Below are 19,200 nucleotides of genomic sequence, written 5' to 3' on the forward strand. Positions count from 1 at the left end.
AATGTTAAATTCATTGAAAAAAAAGTGTTTTTCCTTCAAAAATAAGGAATAAAATAATCTCTATGTGACCCCAAACTTATACAACAACATACAGGGGATTTTGACAAAATCTAAAGTTCCACATGTGATAAATGATGCGGTGATTTCACTGTGGATATGGATTTGTATGTTGTGACAGAAACAAAGTAACGTGTTCCCACGTTCTCTCTCCACCGCAACGATGATGTGTCTGCACAACTGAGGTCCAGATGCTGTCATTAAATGGAAATATCATGTCCCACTGAGAAGGATTCAGCTCGAAAATCACTCTAATCTGCTTACGAGTGTACGTATAAATGCACGGGGGAAAACGCTGCTTATGTAACAAATCCTTTGAGTGATTGCACTTTAGAAACAAATCAGAATATGTCTCAGCATTTGTCTTTGGCTTTCCTTTAATCCACACCGAACATGATTTTTTTTGTTTTATGACTGCAAATCTTAAGACAGTGGAAATGAATTGAAATGTTTATCTTGAAATATTAATCCACTGAAACATAGACTTAATATCAAAGTAAGCAGCAATGACACTGTGCCGTGTTGATTATGCACATGTTTAATTTCAGCGTGCATGTCTCTGTATTCAGTCACAAGACACTGACAAAGTAAACTGAATATAGTATTTATGATATTATTATTCATATAAGCACAACATTTAAGCACATTAACACAGACAAAAACGAACTCCCTGTATAATGAGGGAGGAAGGCCTCTCCATTTTCAACCAATCATTGAAATTTGAAATATAGTTTGTGTCTGTTTTTGAAATGCATTCAAGTCACAGTGCTACACTATATTGGGGTTTAAAAAAAGAAAGAACCCCCACAAAATCTCAATTATTTTCCATGTTTTTGTGACTTCAACCAATTTAAAGAACTGGTATGGTAACATGAGAGGCACACACTGGGGCTACACTCAAATGTATACACGTACATTTCTTTAGTACAAGTGAACTTGACTCCCTCCTTTGCACCTTTCCTCAGACTTCTTCTTTGGTCTTTCTTCTGAGTCCCTGCACAGGCCTTCCTCACTGGTGGCCTGCAGGCTGTCAAAGGTTCCCTGCCTCTCCGCTCCCTGCAGGTTCTCTCCGCGCCGCCTGTGCTTCTTCCACAGATCCAGGCAGCGCTCCACGCAGCTGAACCTGCCCTCTGTGGTGCAGGCAAACATGCCGGCCGGCACTGCCAGCACCATGGCGCACACGATGACCACGATGTGGATGAGCCTCTCTCTTTGCTCCAGCTCGCTGATGTCGCTTCCTGTCACGAAGACGATGCACTGGCCTTCCCTCGGCGGGTGGTTCTTCAGGGACACGCAGACCTTGTATTTGGTGACAGGGAGCAGGTCGCTGACAGAGTAGCTGTTGATGCCTGGGCCGATGTAGATCATCTCTTTCTTAGGCAAATCATATTTGCCAAAGTGGATGGTGAACCAGGTCTCTGCAGGGTTGTCGGTCACTGCGTACCACTCCAGGGTGATGCCATACACGGTCTGCTTGGCGATGCGTATGTCTATGTAGGCGTTTTCGTCGGTTGACAACATGGGGACGGGGGGAGGGAGTGGAGCGGTGGTGTTGGAGGAGCTGATGTTGACCACGATGCTCACTGAGGAGTTGCCAATGAAGTTGTTGGCCGTGCAGGTGTAGATACCTCGGTCCACCAGGCGAAGAGAGGGAATCAGCAGCTGGGAAGTCACAGTGTCGGTGTCTATGTGAGTCTCGGTGGCTGAAAGGAGAAAATAAAGTGGTTTGTTGGCTGAGGGCAATACGGAAATGAGAATGTAGTGAATAGCCACCAGGGGGCAACATTTTCCTGAGGAGTTCATGTTCTCAATTGCTTATTTCAGGTTCAAGTTTTGTAACTTGTGTTTCCATTTAGAGGAAAAAAATAAAGCTTGTCACATCAAAACCTCTATATGGCTCTGGTCAAATTATGAATGTGGAGGCTTCAAAAACAGGAGATCACATTCAGCACCAGTTGCCACTTGGTTTACATCTTATAAAGAGATGGTAAGTTCATCGTAAAAAGTATATTGTTGCCACATCTTTACAGAGACAAGATGCAACCTGAAGATTTAAGAAATAGCTTCCTACATAAGTGCTGTCACAGCAGGTACATGACAGTTTAATGGATAGTGGGTTAAAAAAAAATCTTACCAGTAAATCCTCTTATAATCTTCTGGCTGTACATCCACTGAATGGTCGGGCTGGGTCGAGCCTTGACTAAGCATGTGAGAGTAGCGTTTGCTCCCAGAGGTAAAGTGATGTTATTCTCCGAGGCAGTCGCCTCCGGCTTCATGCAGGACTTTAACTGGATCTCGTGGAAAAACTTGCCGGCTTTGGAGGCTGGACCTGAGCACATCAAGTAAGAATTCATCAGAATGATGGGAGTGCTGATCATCCTGATAAACTCAACAAAGCCTTTGAGGCGACAGTCACACAACCAGGGGTTTTCATGCAGGGCCAAAACCACGTTGGACACCAGTCCTTCTTTCCCCCACTCTTTTTCTGCTCTTTGGTAAAGAGGCCAGTTGACAAAAACGTCTTTTGTGATGACGCCGAGCTGATTGAAGGATAAATCTAAATAGGTCAGGGCAGGTAGGTGTCTCAGAGCGTGTTCAGGCAGGACGTCGAGTTGATTGTTCTTCAGGTCCAAAATCTTGAGCTTGGGCACGTCCTGAAACGCCGTCCACGGCACTGAAGTCAGCTTGTTGCCTTGTAGCCGCAGCTCTGTCAGGCTGTCCAGCCCCTCCAGGCTTTTAATGTTCATGAGGGTGATCTCGTTGAAATTCAGCCAAAGAAACTCCAAGGCGCTAAGTTTAGAGAAAGGTTGCTGCGGTAACTCGGTCAGGTGGCAGTTTTCAATTCGTATTTTCGTGACATCATGTGGGATATCTTCTGGGATTTGTCCCATGGAGGTTTCCATACATAGTAAAGACCTAGGATGGTGAGATGGAACATATTTTTTTCAGTTTTCACACACATATTTGAGAGGTCACTGCTAAACTATTTTAAGAATTTACTCAGTTAAACCAATAGCTTACCTTCCCACGTTATCATCTGTGCAGGAGCAGCCAATCGGACAGGTCGTCGATCCAAGGACGATGAGATAAAATAACAAAGAGACATGCAATGTGACACGGAAGGCGTCCATATTCCTGGAGGAGCATGTGAAATAGGCCTGTGAGGGCGGCACATGCACATAGCCTGCATGGATGAAAGCCTATTACCTTAATCCTCCTTGACGTAACACTTAAGACACCAAATAACATTTGAAACACAAGGAAAGGTGTATTTATAGCGATGGACCATTTAGTCTAAAAGAAAAATCTGCTCAGAAGAAACAATATATCAGCTTGTGTTGTTCAATCCAGATTCAGTGAGCAATGTCGTCACTGCTTTGCTTTCAGGTATAAACCCGGAGAGGCTTATAGCATCAGTCTAATTTACTTTATTTGTCCCACCACAAAAGGTTGGAGCATTGACGTGACAGGAGACGTGTCTGTATAAACAGAGCTGGACACGTCAGGCTTAGCAGCACGGAGAGGGAGAGGGAGGCAGATGTCTGTAGACGACAGTAACCTGACCTCAATAATCTCAACACTGCTCGTCTCTCAGGTTGTTAAAGGCAGAATCAGCGTGTCATGCATAATAGTTATCAGGATGAAAATAACCAATAAAAAGCCTTTATAAGTGTTTATATTTATATATTTATATTTTATTAAAGTTCTCTACATCACACGTAGACAAGGACAGAACGATCTGTGCTCTGAGTGGATTTAGGTTTAATACATTTAGTTTGGTAAATAACACCTTTCTCTGCAAAAAAAATATATAATTCTGAGATGCAACCAAAAAAGAAGCCTGTAAACATTTATCAGTATAAAAATATTTATTTTCATGCAGTACATTCATACATATACATATATATATAGACTGTATATATTTCAGGTAACAAATATTGACACCATATCAAAATGTACAGTGGTTTAGGTTTTTAAACCTGGCACATTAACAAGATAGAAAAAAAAAAGACTAATAACTGTGGAATTATATTATAATTTCTCTAAATATTGTTTGAATAAAGTTTTAAACACAGTGCAGAGGTTACATATTGGAAAAATGATCTGGATTTTACAGCATAGGGCAACATGTCGAGACGATTCCCTTTGCAAAACATCGCCTTTAAAAGTGCATGATGGATTTACTACACATTAAAACTACATGTAAATACTGAAATCGTTTTCCCTTTGTTGCTGCCCATCAATAGATCGGTGGTTTTTACTCCCACAAGGCTGTAAAATAATAACACATATTATGATCAGAATAATCTGTGTCTCTGAGCATCATGACATCACAGGCTGTTAGAAAACAAAGTGCATCCTCTGGAGGTTGAGGCATACGTTGGGTTTTAGCAGAAGTACTCATTGGGAGGCCCTTCAGTCCTGGCTGTGGCCTCTGAGTCAACACTAGACCGCGCTGACAGCAGCCTGTTGGACTCATCGAGGTTTAACCTCGTCAGAAATTCACCCTCCATCCCTTTGGCTTTAGTCCCCGGGCCGAGGGTCTCAAATGTCACGTAAGAGTCCTGCATCTCTTTGGACTCCCGCCCCAGCAGCTTCTGGCAGCGCTTCTTCAGCGCCCCGCAGCACACGATCAGCGTCAAGGGCACGGCAATCACGCACGCCACCGTTATGACCACCACGTTAATAAGCTTCTGAGTGCCGCTTGCGCTGGCCGCCTCGTCGGTGGAGAAGATTACACACTGCTCCTTTTTCGGGATCAGGCCTTTGACGCAAACGCAAGCGATGTACTTTGTTTTGGGTACGAGGCCCTCGATCGTGATCCGATTTTTCCCCGCACCCACGCTGATGCGTCGCATGTCTCTCTCGCCAAACACAGCATACAGGACGTTGAATTCTGTGGTGTTTGTGGCAGCGGGGGCTCGCCAGTTCAGGGAGACGGTGTGGTCAGTGTCGCCAATCACCTTCACTGAGCGCACTATCCTTTTCTCTGGAGCTTGCTGTAAGGATGAGGCATTGGCTGCTAAGTTGCTCAAAGCCTCTTCCTCTTCTTGAGTTTGGGAATCTGAGTCTTTGTCCTTTTCCTCAGCAGCACTGTCAGAGACGCTGTAGCTCTCAATCTCGTACTTTCCGGTCACACCTTTGCCGTTGAGAGGTTCGATGATGGGCTGTCCGGCTGTGGAGGTCGGTGGAGGAATGTATCTGGCGATAAGTTTCTCCTGGTATGCTGCTTTTCCCATGCCACCAGATTTCTTCCCTCTGTTTCTCTTTGAAGAATCACCACCTGTCTCCTCTGACCGGAAAGTATCTGTGATCACCAAGGAAACCATGGCGTCTGCAGTGCCCACAAAATTAGTTGCTTTGCAAATGTATTTCCCAGAATCATGGTAGGAGACTGCCGGCACACTCAGGATCGACCAAATAATTCCCTCCTTTGAAATCTCCTCCTGAACTGTGAAATAAGAAAGGTGAAGTGAGTTAAGGAACATTGACACAATCTCATTAACACTTTGACTCGGACAGAAATAGAGTGTGTTCTAATCTGAGCACATCTGCAATTAGTTCAGTAGAACTCACTTGTGCCGTTCATTTTCTTGCCATCGGCTCGGCTCCAGGACAGCTCGGGGATGGGGACTCCGACTGTGCCACAGCGGAGCAGGACGTTGTTGCCCAGTGAGCTCCGAACACGAGCCACGGCTGTGTGCACCCGAGGGCCCTGGCACCTCTGCAGCTCCGCCTCAGTGAAAAGAACTCCTGATAGACTCTCTGGGTCGGCACACTTCAGCCGGGTGTCGATCAGAGCCACCGACGACGATGGGGACTTCTGGAACTGGACCAGATCGTAGAGCCGGCAGTCACAGAGCCACGGGTTGTCATGGAGCCCTGTAGAGGAAACAACTCATGAAACTAACATCCTGCTTATTGTAAAGAAATCCTACAGAGTCCTACATCCTGACAAACTGCACACAATAACTATAATTAGACTAATCCCTAACTGATGTCAAAGCAGTGGTCATCATGCAAGACAGCTTAAATCAGTATCTTAATATGTCACAGCTTGTTCCTCACCGAGAATAAGTTTGGAGGAATCGGTGTCCTGCGCTGGCTTCACACTCAGCCACATGACCAGGACGTCAGCAGGGACGGTCGTCAGGCTGTTGCTGGACAAGTCCAGATAGGTGACGTTCTTGATGTACGCGCTGGCTTCGGCGGGGATGGAGGAGATCCTGTTGTTGTGTAAGTCGAGGAGCCTGAGGTTTGGCACGTCACTCAGAGACTCCCAGGGGAAGGAGTCGAGCGAGTTCCCGTCCAGCCTGAGCTCATCCAGGTTGTAAAGACCTCGGAAACTGTCCACGCTAAGTGCGTTCAGGGAGTTGAAGGACATCCACAGGAACTCCAGGTTGTTGAGGTAGTGGAAGTTGTTGCCGGAGATCCTCGTGATCGCAGTCTTCTCAATGCGGAGCTTTGACGTGTCCGCGGGGAAATTTGGAGGGACCGCGGTGATTTCTGGATCGTTGCAAAGCACACTTCTGCGTGAAGACGACAAAGGATTTAAGATTTTGTTATTTGTCACACAAGATTGTACAGTTTCAGTGAAACACGCCCCTTTTGTGCTCAAAGAAGATAACAATTTGAGTAAATAAAGTCGATTAGAATATAAAGAAAACTGTACCCAAGAATAAACCCAAGTTTGCACTGTTATTGGAGTTGCTTTTAATCTCATTGTACATGTGTATAGTGAGAATAAAGGCATTCTATTCTAAAAAGACTAAATATGAATAAAAAATATAAACTTGTAGTGTTAAATTATCCAGCTACATATACATATATGTACACATACAGAAAATACAGCTACTGTGAAGATGTGTGCGTATAATAGTGAATTTAGCAACAGGCAAAATAGATTTTCTGACTTTTTAGTTCAGCGTTTAATTTAGAGGAACGTAGTGATCTATTGTTCTGTAACAAGCAAAGGAGATTAAAGAGCAACTCCAAGTTAATCCCTCCACTACACACCGCGATTAAAGTGAAGGAAGCTTTTAGAAAAACAAATATATAATAAATAAAAGCATTCTGTGGTTAATAAAATAAAATCAGAGTGTTTTGTTCTTACCTCGCTTTTGATCCATCGCTTAATTTGTGGTAAAAGCAGCTGCACTGTGCAGGACACGACGATCCCAGCACAGGGAGGAGAACTAAAGCCAGACAAAAAGCAGCACTGATGTGTCCACTCATGATGTTTCCTCTCCTGCAGATCACTGAATGCTATATGCAACTAAACTACAGTGTGTCTTAACAGGACACGGGGTGATGCATGGTGGTTTTGCTCGGCAGGTCTCACGGCTCCACACTGCTCTGCTCCGACCGCTCAGAATCCAGAGATAAAAAGGATAGGCAGGGATTAGTGGAGAGAGGACTTGGGGTTATTTTCATTCACACGATTAGACTGCTGCTTCCTAGAAGCTGATAGGCTGCACGGTTTTTTTCCCCTGAAATTGTCAGGGAATTACTTTCGAATAGTTGTCTGGGTGGTTAATTATGCACAGAACTGACGAACAGCACATAAATACAGGTTAAACATAAAGGTCAAAATCAGGCATTTTAAGGTTTAATGTTTCCTCATCATTTTAAACAAGGAAAACGGATAAATGTTGGGTTTATAGTTAGAAAAGTAATTTTACTGTACATGCAGAATTACTCATTCATTGATAATTAATAAGATCATTCATAATTACTCAGATCATTACTGTGGATTTCTCTCTTTTCTTTTGTCTCTTGTTTCTGAGATTCATGAAATGTTTACGCAGCAACTCACCACTAGATGGCAGTGAGTTTTAATCTGTAATTACACGTGAATTAGACCAGTTTAATTCAACTGATCCTCTTTGTGTTTGTTATTTTGCTGGTGTCAGTTTATTGTTTCTGAATATCTATGAACACGTGATTTTATTTCATGAAACGGTGTTTGAATGTGACACACTGACAATTATTTATTGTTTTCACAGGTGCAGAGGTTTAAAGCCGTGGTTGTCTGACAGGATTTCAAATCCTTTAATCCAGTCATCTCTCTGTGTCTCTCATTAATGGATTTTTTCCCTCGGGGATGACCAGCAAAAAAAAACCTTAAACCCTGTTTGACCTCCAGAGTGATGCATCTTTGACCGGAGGTTAATTTAAAAAAAAATCCTTCATAATAAAACAAAAATAAGATTCCGAGAGAAGAGAAAAAGGATCCCTGTAGTCTGTAACTGCGGTCAAACTATCTGAAACTGAAATATAACGCCCTCCTTTCAAATGATTTTATGGTAAAAACCCTGCGGATCAATGAGTCAGGCTGATTTGTAAGGATATCTATATACGGTTTAAAAAATAAAATTGATAAAGTTGTGCTCAGGACATATATGACAATCACCATACAGTAAATTTAAGAAATTTAAAATCCTATATTTGCGCTTTTTAATTGAACAATTTCACAACTATGAGATGTAATAATTTAAATTAATTAATTAATTAATTAATTAATTAATTAATTAATTAATTATAATAATAATGATAAATATCTATAAGATGTAGGTTTTTTTTTCCTAGGTTGTGTTCAGGACATCTATGACAACAACAATACTGCAAATCAGACATTTGTACTGTACAACTTTGGAGAAATTTCACGTTAAAAGTCCTATATTCACACTTTTAATCGGAAAATGATCAACTTTGAAACAACAAGTTGTGTTCAGGACATCTGTAACTACTAGTATACTGGAAATACTAGACCGTTTCACTGTAGTCTCAATGTTGACAATGTTTTTGATTAAAAAAGTATGGATGTGGGACTTTTTTTTGGGACCTATTTTTTCTAAAACTACACAGTTTCAAAGATGTGCTTTGAATCCCGCAATTCTCTCTGTGTTTTATTTTAAAAAACCGAATGTCGATATCCTTATAAATCAACTTGATTTGTTCTGTTCATAGGCTTCTTTTTCTTTTGTTTTTACCGTAAAAGCCTTTGACAGAGAGAGGGAAATATTTCTTTCTCGACAGAATCATTTTGTATGTGCAGTGGAGTAAAAATTCCCATAATGTCCCTCAAAAATAGTGTTTCCCCAAATAAGGCAATACCGGTGAAGGCAGATTGCTGCAAAACTTCACATATTATTTTAGAGAGAACGAGCAACATTTGTGTCACTTGTCTTTCTCCCATGTCTCAGTCTGTATGTGCAAATACAGTTTCATAAGTGAAACCTTTGTTTCATTGCAAAACCAGCAGATTATGACGATGCTATGGACCATACTCGCCAAAGCACAGTCACTACATGAGGTGTTAGTTCTTTGAAAGATGCTGGAATCAATGAACAGACTTCCTTAGGTTAACAGTTAATGATTTTCAGATGATCAATCCACTGCGTTCATGTTCTCCATTGTGCCGGATCAGTGTCGACACATTAGCTGCGATAGATTAACAGACGTTCGTGCTTTGTGAAAGCGTTTCCCTGCTGCTTTACAGACAGCGACACTGCCAGAGGCCTCGTGTTGGGACTGAAGACAGTTGACAGACGTGTTGATGAACAAATTATCAGTTTATTTGGAACCAAAAAAAAAAAAAACTACAAAACAACAACAGGGGGGACACTGGGGCACTGAGCTTTTAGTCAGGACAATATGTGCAGTTTCAGAAAAAGGGTATTATAAGTCTGTTGGGACACATCATTACTTCATCGTTAATGAGTTTGTGGTTAATCTGTGGACAGATTAGTGGTGCAATCAGACAAATGTTACATTTTAAAAGCTTGACGCTGCTGTTGCGAGCCAAAGGTCAATTTCCAGTGTCCTCTTTTTTCAATTATAGTTTGTTTTTTTAATAACATGTTGAGGCTTATTTGACCTTTATTACTGAATTGCAGTTACTTTATCCTTACATTTATAATGTCAGTAATGCTCAGTGAGAAGAGGACACAGGTCACACACCACAATATTAAAACTAGACTCCGGTCTTAATGTTCTGGCAAATCTGGGTAATTCTTTAACTAACTGAAGCAATTTAAGTTCCATAGAGTAACATTTAAGAGGCAGGCATTTAATTAACAATAATGTTGTGTATATAAGTATGTTTGCATGTATTGTAAGTGTTTAATCACTTAAAAATCAGAAGAATTGATCTTTCACACTCATTCACATGCTGCAACCTGGGGTTAAGTGTGGAGCCAGGAATTGAACCCACAACCTTCGAAGTTAGAAGGCAACTCACCCTACCACTGAGCCGGCATGGCTCAATCTTAGCTCCTCACTTTTTTAAATACTTTTACTTAAAGGTACAATATGTAGTATTTATGGGTTTATATAACCCAAAATCCACTTTGTTATACATATTATGTGCTCCTGCATTGTCTAGTCGTTGTATAATAGTTTTTGTTTCATTTTCGTAGTGTTTCAAAAAGTCATGTAAAATAACACGGTCGCGGGCCGTGGTTGCATAGCCACTGTTAGCAGCGAGACGCCATGTTTCTACCGGAGCCTGTAAGGACAAACGCGAGAGAACAAATCAAGCGTTTCTTTACTTAAAGTCCCGCCTCCTCTCTCTCCGCTTCGTCTGCTACGGCCGCGGTAGCTCGCCCTCTCCCTCGCCTCACGAACCTCATCTGCTGACACGGAGAAAGACGACGAGGCAACATTTGACCAGCTAGGGATACCGTAGCGCTCAGGGAAGGGAGGGGGTGAGCAGAGGAGCAGTTCTTTGTTGTTAATTTCAGCCTCTCCTCTAGATGTCACTATAAACTACTTACTTCACCTTTAAACAGAAGTTATATTATAAATAGTGACTTCAAATTCTACCAGTCATTTTCTAGTAAAATACTAGTAAAAGTACTTTTACTCTAGTATCCCCTTTAAGTTACTTTATACCGACTGCCGATTTATCATTACAGATCAGTGTGTGTCTGTGGTTATGGCAAGCCGTTTTTAACATTTAGACTGTATATGTATTACAGATATCTGTAATTCAATTCTTCCTATCCACAATGACATTCTTCCAAGGACAAATGACGTCACTTTTGCCATTCATGTGTATTGGGCTTTCAGTTTGTTATCCGCAACGACATTCTTCCTATCCACAATGCCTTTCTTCCTATCCGCAATGTCATTCTTCCTAAGACAAATTATGTCACTTTTGCCATTCATGTGTATTGGGCTTTCGATTTCAGATATCCACAATGTCATTCTTCCTAGGACAAAATGGGAGTTTCTCCTAGTAAGAATTTTATTGCAGATATCCAGAATGTTCATAGATATCCAGAATGTAATTGTGGATATCTGAAATCGAAAGCCCAATACACATTAATGGCAAAAGTGACGTCATTTGTCCTAGGAAGATATGACGTTGTGGATATCTGAAATGACAATTGGGGATAGGAAGAATGTCATTGTGGATATCTGAAATGTTATTTTTGACGAGGAAGAATTGAATTACAGATATCTGTAAAACATAATACATAATATCATAACATAACATAACATAATATCCAGTCTGGCTGTAAAATGTTAGAACTGCTTGCCATACTGTGGTCGTCTTGTCTCCACATGATCCCCAGATAAGGACCACATTTCCCATGTTTCCACTCTCTCTTTATGATCAACCACAGCTGCTGAATGACATGAGCGCTGTGGTGGGAAGTTGTTGTTGTTGTTGTGGTGCAGCAGCTTCATTCAAACTTTCTCGTTTATCTCAAAGCAAACAAAGAGTCAAGTCACAGACTGAACTACTAACCTCTTCTTCAAAGCTTTGCGCAGCAGCAAACGCAGAAACTTAAGAGTGAGTTTGTAAGGAGTGAGTTTGTAAAGGAGTGAGCTCGTTAGGACATTCCTGCGAGGATTGTCGAGGGGCTTTTTTTTTTTTTTAACCAAAGATTAGTCTCTTTATGCTTTTTCACGTGAAAGAGCCTTTATAAAGGCGTCAGTGTGACACACACACGGTGTGACCCGCGACACAACTGCGACAGGAAAAGAAAGTTGAAGTTGTTGCTTTTCACCATGGCGGCGTACACACTACCGGAGGGTTTCACGGAGTTTGATATGTTTACATTCGGCACAGCGCTTCTGGTCGGCGGTGAGTGGACACAAGACACAGGCAGACATGTTTGTACACGATTTAAAGGGACAGTTCACCTTAAAACCATTAAGTGTTTTTGTTGTTGTTGTTGTTTTTTGTGTTAAACTACAAGTGAACAAAACCCTCTTCTGTTCACAAAAAAAGCTGTTTCTGTTGTTTTGACCTATACTCCACGGGTCAGGGAGTGAAGTTCTGGACAACATGAGGTCACGTGACTGTGCTGATATGCTGAGTCAAAAGTCCAATGAATTTTTACTTAAAATTATAATAATGCATGTTATTTATATAGAAACTCAATAATAAAGTGCTGAATAAAATTCAAAATCACTCAAACAAATCAAATCAGCTTGAAACAGTGGGATCATAGTAGGATGTTAAAGTTTAAAGGTATTTTTGGTAGAAAATTTGCAGCTGTTTTCATCCAAATTCTGTTATTCTGTGTTCCAGATTAAATCCCCTATTATATTACTATTTTGGTGATGGATTAATTGATATGAGAATTGAAACAACTTGTTAAATGTGATTTTTTTTCTGAATTATTGTTATTTTTAGTTTATTTTTCTATCTTTTACTCCATACTACCAAGAAATAATAAAGATTGAGAGAGATATTTAACAACTTCATCATCATAAGGTTGGGGAAACATCAGTCAACATTTTCTGATTTTATGGACCAAAACAACTAATCTATTAATCGAGACAATAATCAACAGTTTCATTATTTATGAAAATAATCTTAAATTGCAGCTCTACTCCATTGTACATGAATTTAACTGTTGTTTTATATTCAGTATTGTTTGTGTTATTTATCATTTTGTCTGTATACACAAATATACACTATATGGACAAAAGTATTTGGGCACCTGACCATCACACCAACAGGGACTGTAATGATATATTCAAATACATCTACAGTACTTTAATATGGCGTTGGTTCCCCCTTGTGTTGCTATAACAGCCTCCACACTTCTTGGAAGACTTTCCTCAAGATTTTGAAGTGTTTGTATGCAAATTTGTGTCCATTTATGAGGTTAGACTCTGATGTTGGACGAGAAGGCCTGGCTCATAATCTCTGATCCATTTCATTTCAAAGGTGCTTGATGGGATTGAGGTCAGGGCTCTGAGCAAAGTGTCTTCCTCAAACTGTTATCGCAAAGTTGGAAGCATAGCATTGTCCAAAATGTCTTGATATGCTGAAGGATTGAGATTGTCCTTCAAATACTTTTGTCCATATAGTGTGTCTCAAGGGACCTGCTGTTAAATGAAGTTTAAATAAAGATAGAGTCACAGCCCTTTTTTATGGGCATTTTTTAAAAAGAGGACATTGACATTGATTGAGTGTCTGAATTTCCAGTAATGAAAATAAAATCTCTAAATCTCTCTCTCTCTCTCTTGCAGGTGTGCTCGGGTTCCTCCTCAACGCCGTCAGCATTGTGTCTTTCCTCTCAGTGAAGGAGATGAGGACTCCCAGTAACTTCTTTGTCTTTAATCTGGCTTTGGCCGACATCAGCCTGAACATTAACGGCCTCACAGCTGCTTATGCGAGTTACATCAGGTATCAACCGCGTCACCTCTACTGATTATGGGTAGTGCACTGGTTTTCATCCCAACAACCCCCTGAGAAAAGGCTTAGGGTTTGATACGAGCCACTGGTACCGCAAGCCAAATAAGCCCTTTACGTTTCACAATCCAGGCCACAATCCACATCATTCACTGTGTCATCTAATTTGCATTTTCAGCCTGCCATATTCACACAATAACAAGGCAACTCTACTTTGCGCTAATGTAGTGATTGTATTCTTTCTTGTCTCTAGATATTGGCCATTTGGACAAGACGGATGTTCCTACCATGGTTTCCAGGGCATGATAGCAGTTCTGGCCTCAATCAGTTTCATGGCTACCATTGCTTGGGACAGATACCACCAGTACTGCACCAGTAAGTATACAAGTTATCTATCTTAAAAAATAAACTTTTCGCATATTTATGTTTAACTTCCTGATGTTCAAGTTATAGTAAACACATTTCACTTATTACTTGCACAGAAAAGTAAAGTATTGGCCGTATAAGAATAGAATAAGATAGATCCAGATACATCAATTTGATGACGGTATATACAAAGTGCTTGGGCAATTCTATTAGTTTTCACAGTGGTTTATAAGTGAATGTATTATATTCTTTCATATCTGCTTTTGTTTCTGGTGTAAAGCATGTTTTTTTCTCCCCCCCCTCTGTTCTAATCACCATCATCACATGACCTCCTGTGTGATTTTATTCCGTAGGACAAAAGCTCTTCTGGAGCACGACGCTCACAATGAGCAGCATCATCTGGATTCTTTCCATCTTCTGGGCAGCTGTTCCTCTGATGGGATGGGGCGTTTATGACTTTGAGCCCATGAGGACTTGCTGCACGTTGGACTACACCAGAGGGGACAGGTAGACATAAGGACGTGTGGGCCAAAATGTCCACTTTGTTATCGTCACTTTTATTTCACATTTACAAGTTTGTGTTCATCAAAATTAGCACATGCTGTCAGAAACCGTGTTCTATGTTGTTTGTTATACTTTTCAACAGGGACTATGTGACGTACATGCTAACGCTGGTGCTGCTCTACCTCATGTTCCCCGCTTTCACCATGTGGTCATGCTACAGCGCCATCCACAAGCACTTCAAAAAAGTCCATCACCACAGGGTAAATGTCTCACTCAATGACACAGTCTGCTGTAACTGTTCTTTAATCTTCAGACACGTGTGTGAAAGAACAGTTGTCAGTGACGGTGTGTGTAAATAATGTTGTGTTATTGTGAACATGTTTACGTTAGTCCAATGCTGTACTTGTGACTGAACTGAACTTTGAACTGTGGGAAGTGCAGAATGGGTGTGTTTTGGAATGTTTTTGCCTCGTCCAAAGTCCTTCATATTGATCATCTTCTCTGGCTCCAGCTCTACTTTTAACATTCAGCTATGAAAGTGATATGAATATTTTCATCTCTTGGCAGTCAAGTGAAAAAAATATTGGAACTGTTTTATCCTGAATTAATAGTTGAAACATCATTGTTTTATGCTGCGAGCTTCACAAACCACGTTTTGTAAAGTATAAAGACAGAAGATGAGAACGTTTATCTGTGTCATGACTACAAAATGTGACTATAGAAGTACGAAACATGCACCTTCATTCATGTTATTTAACATATATACTATCTGAATTAACTTTAATTGTATATGTGTACTAATGTAACAGCCTTTGTTTTTTTTAGTTCAACACCAACATACCCTTGAGGGTGATGTTGATGTGCTGGGGCCCGTATGTCCTCATGTGTATCTACGCCTGCTTTGACAATGTGAAGGTTGTGTCTCCAAAGCTGCGAATGGTGAGAAGTCGTTTTGTTTTATCTGAGGGAAGGAATATCTCCATTTGCAAACTGAGATATTTCTTTTTATACCCTTATTGAAATTTAGATAATCTGGTGAAACTGTAGTTACTTTGCCGTAACCTATACAAACCTATAATGTAAATAATGTAAAAATGATGGAGGTCCTTGTTTCTTCTCTCAGGTGCTTCCTGTTGTGGCAAAGACAAATCCCATCTTCAACGCTCTCCTCTACACGTTTGGAAACGAGTTTTACCGAGGCGGCGTTTGGCATTTCCTCACTGGACAAAAGATTGTCGACCCGGCTATTAAGAAGTCAAAATAAAAGGAAAAGTCAACATCCTCCAAGACCAAATCATCATTTGCTCTTATGATAGAATGTTAATAATTTTGTTAGGTTAAGGAAACATCATTTGGATACCTGTACTGGAGTAATATTATTGTCTTGTATATGAAACAGTCAACATTTTACCTCTGTTCCCTCATTCCACATTGCACTTAACCTGCAAAATGTGTTTCATTACTTTCTGACGTCCTTTTTTTGTCTTTAACCTGCGCTACTCCTCCGTCCATGTTTAACCATTCACAATAATAAAAAAATCACTGTGCTGCCGCTCTTCTGCTTCAGACTTCATCTGTTTTCAGCTTGAAAAAACTGAAAACCAACATCCAGAGATGACCTTTAATGAGTCGGTTCTCATTTACTAAGATAATGAATGTGTTGTGTTTTTGTTGGGAAGACTGAGGAGATGAGATTTAAAGAATGTTGCAGCTGAATGTCCCTCACCTTATGCTTCTCTTCCAAGTGTGTTGGAGAAACTATGAAGCCTTCAGTTAGCTCCAAAACTCAAAAGATATTTAGTTTGTCCATTGTGTTCTACTGTTGAAAAAGGTGTCCTTCCTCTGTAGTGCTGACCTGGCTCCTGAGCCTTTCTAATTTAGAAAAAGACTGACCTCTCTTCATGCTTCTGAATAAAGAAGCCATTGTACATTATTAGCTTCTGAGGAAACTAGAGAGAGAAAAGTGGGAAGATCAATGTTGGAAAAACTGGCAAGTAAATGAGCATCGAAATGTGTTGCATTAAACTTGCTGTTCTTCATCCTTAAATTTATGTAAAATTTTTATTTTTTTATATTCTTTTAAACTAATTTATGTTTTTACTCTTGCCCTAATTCATCTGTTGTCCGACTGTTACGTAATTTAACCCACAAGATTGAAAAACGCATGCTTTTCAAAGTTGTCCTGGCAACACTGCCTTTTTTAATTTAGTTTCCCTCTTAGATTTTATCCTCCCAGTTGTCGTTCTGAAAACAATGTATTTATTTTACTAGTGCTGTGCCCGTAGGAAGTATGTATTCCTATAGTGGGCGCTGAAGAAGATTTTTCAGTTATGGGTAATGCATGATAAGGAACGTAAAGGCTAACATATTTGAAAGGCTAACCACTGCCGTGGCTGACAGTCACAACATCTAGCTACGCTAATGCTAATCGAAAATGAAAACATTTGCGTTGTGCTTAATGAGGTTGCACAGTGTTGTATTATGTTAGCCCTACGCTAATGCTAATCGTAGCCTCTCTAGCTTACCTTTGGGAACAGGTTCGCCAAGTTAGCTGCAAAACAGTAGCATGCTAATACAAAATAAATATGTGCTTGTGTATTAGTGAATGGACACCGACTTCGTAGTTTCAGTGTAACACCATGTTTTGTTTTGAACCGTGTAAAATGGCTCACCCACCGTGAGGACAGCCTCTTCACTCCCACCTCCCTGGTCTAGACAGCGCAGCTGCTGCTGATGAGCCGCTGCCTGGTGTAGCGATAAATCAGGTAAAATTAAAATTCCTCCAAAAAATTTGAAAATCAAGGATGCACATCATCAGGCTTTATAGATTTGGAAGTGATTTATGTTTTTCTTTGAATATTATTGGTGCTGTTTTAAACTGAATCAGATCTGGAAATTTTAGAGCTTGTTTTTGTAAGAATAGTTCATTTCTGTGGTCTCTATATCCTGTGTTATTTATTCATCTGCATTATATTGTGAGTTTTTCCCCACACCTCTACCTAGTGACTCAAATATGGTATGTCCACATTTCATTTTGTGTTTTTTTTCTAGATTCAGGCCACATTATCACACGTGTTGTAGAGACAGTGAGGCTGCAGTGAGTAGACGAGACTCCTGCACTCCTGCTGATCTCTGAACTGCTCAACACATGCACTCCAAAAATAAGACCCAGTGAGACCGAGTCACACTGACCTCACAGGTGACTGACGTTCATGCCAGGTAGTCGTCAGCAGGTCAAATCCTCTCACCGTCAGTCAACGCCTGTTTTAACCAGAGGAGGAGGAGTCGGCTCTAATGAAGCAGCACCTGAAATAGTCCCGCTGAGCCCTGGCGTTAGAACGACGACGCACTGTTTTCATGCCTTCACTGCAGAGTTATTATTAGTAGCTGCTCTGATGCTGTGCTTCATGACAGGTCATCAGTGTGTGATTATGTGCAGAAGGAGTATGAAAAGAAGGAAAAGTCAAGTTTGTGCCAGGTTAAGTCAAAAGTGTTGATTCAAACAGGTCAAATAATAGTGAAGCTGTATTATATTATATCTAAAAGGAAACCCATACAATATTAGTGTGTATATGTTTTTTTCAATCATCTTAGTCAAAGTTGCAAGTTACTCTTCAGTGATTCATGTCCTCAAAACACATAAACACAGGTCATTAGCAGGTGTTAGATGCTGAACATAATCACACACTTCCTCATCACCTCTGCTGCTCTATATTCACTTGAGATGAATATAGAGCAGGGTTTATTTATTTTTTTCCTGGGAAAGACTGGGGAATCCAGCAGATTAGCATCATTTTCTTGGAAGGAGCGTTCCCTCTGACTGACAGCTGATTACGAGGCAGTGTATTAGACCAGTGATCTAATTCAGTTAGAGCTGTAGATAGCAGCAGCAGCAGTAAATAGCATCAAGCCCACAGGAAGAAGAAATGAGAAGCCACGCAGAGCTTCTCAAACATGGTTACAATAACTACATCTGACTGCAACACTTTTTATTCAAGGACTGTATTCCTGGCTGTGCTTAAATAGTTATGTTACAATCATAGATTGTGTGTTATCAAAGAGAAACTCTTCTCTGTTCATATTCAGCTACAAAACGCACAGCTGCTCATGTCTAAAAATATTACGAAATAATACAACAGAATGGACGTAACTGAGTTGGAAAATCAATAATGTCAGCAGACTTCAGAGTTTCCATCAGGTGTTATATATCAATTTATTGGGTAAATTACACCACTATTAATGTGGAGGATTAAAGGGACTGGTTCTCTTTAAACAAAGGGTTTTCAGAAAGAAATCCATTCTCAACATGGTGGCCGAATTTACATAATGAAGTAGTAGTTCCTCGTTTTCTTTTACTAATCCATCTATTGAACTATTACTTCCCATAGTTAAATACTCTCATCACATTTGAAAATGTACAATTGATTAATACATAATCTTGATCTTTTACACCATGTCTGGTAGAGGCAGTTCATTCTGTCCCAGTGCTGGACATCACCACATCATTATAAAGATAACTATGGTTATCATCATCATTTTAGAGATTGTATTAAGTTTTGTATGTTACTGATATTCCCTGTTTTTATTTTGCCAGATTACTTTACTTTCACTTT

At 40.4% G+C, this 19,200-nt stretch overlaps 3 protein-coding genes across 3 annotated transcripts; 1 reads left to right on the top strand and 2 right to left on the bottom strand.

Annotated features, from left to right (window-relative positions):
- Nucleotides 1–978: 978 nt before the first annotated feature.
- LOC310938786 (leucine-rich repeat, immunoglobulin-like domain and transmembrane domain-containing protein 2) lies at nucleotides 979–3,188 on the bottom strand (the record flags this gene model as incomplete). Its single annotated transcript, XM_083903405.1, has 3 exons — nucleotides 979–1,760; nucleotides 2,192–2,973; nucleotides 3,079–3,188. The coding sequence occupies 3 exons, from the start codon at nucleotides 3,186–3,188 to the stop codon at nucleotides 979–981; spliced, it is 1,674 nt and encodes a 557-aa protein (XP_083759531.1).
- A 1,257-nt stretch (nucleotides 3,189–4,445) lies between these two features.
- lrit1b (leucine-rich repeat, immunoglobulin-like and transmembrane domains 1b) lies at nucleotides 4,446–7,293 on the bottom strand (the record flags this gene model as incomplete). The annotated part of the gene is made up of 4 exons (XM_083903831.1): nucleotides 4,446–5,509; nucleotides 5,635–5,940; nucleotides 6,127–6,587; nucleotides 7,172–7,293. The coding sequence occupies 4 exons, from the start codon at nucleotides 7,291–7,293 to the stop codon at nucleotides 4,446–4,448; spliced, it is 1,953 nt and encodes a 650-aa protein (XP_083759957.1).
- Nucleotides 7,294–12,078: 4,785 nt separating this feature from the next.
- rgrb (retinal G protein coupled receptor b) lies at nucleotides 12,079–15,851 on the top strand (the record flags this gene model as incomplete). Its single annotated transcript, XM_083903854.1, has 7 exons — nucleotides 12,079–12,154; nucleotides 13,555–13,711; nucleotides 13,971–14,092; nucleotides 14,437–14,590; nucleotides 14,730–14,847; nucleotides 15,413–15,526; nucleotides 15,711–15,851. The coding sequence occupies 7 exons, from the start codon at nucleotides 12,079–12,081 to the stop codon at nucleotides 15,849–15,851; spliced, it is 882 nt and encodes a 293-aa protein (XP_083759980.1).
- Between the last annotated feature and the right edge of the window lie 3,349 nt (nucleotides 15,852–19,200).

The sequence above is a fragment of the Microchirus variegatus genome (genome assembly GCF_963457635.1).
Source record: "Microchirus variegatus genome assembly, chromosome: 17".
Taxonomy (NCBI): Eukaryota; Metazoa; Chordata; class Actinopteri; order Pleuronectiformes; family Soleidae; genus Microchirus; species Microchirus variegatus.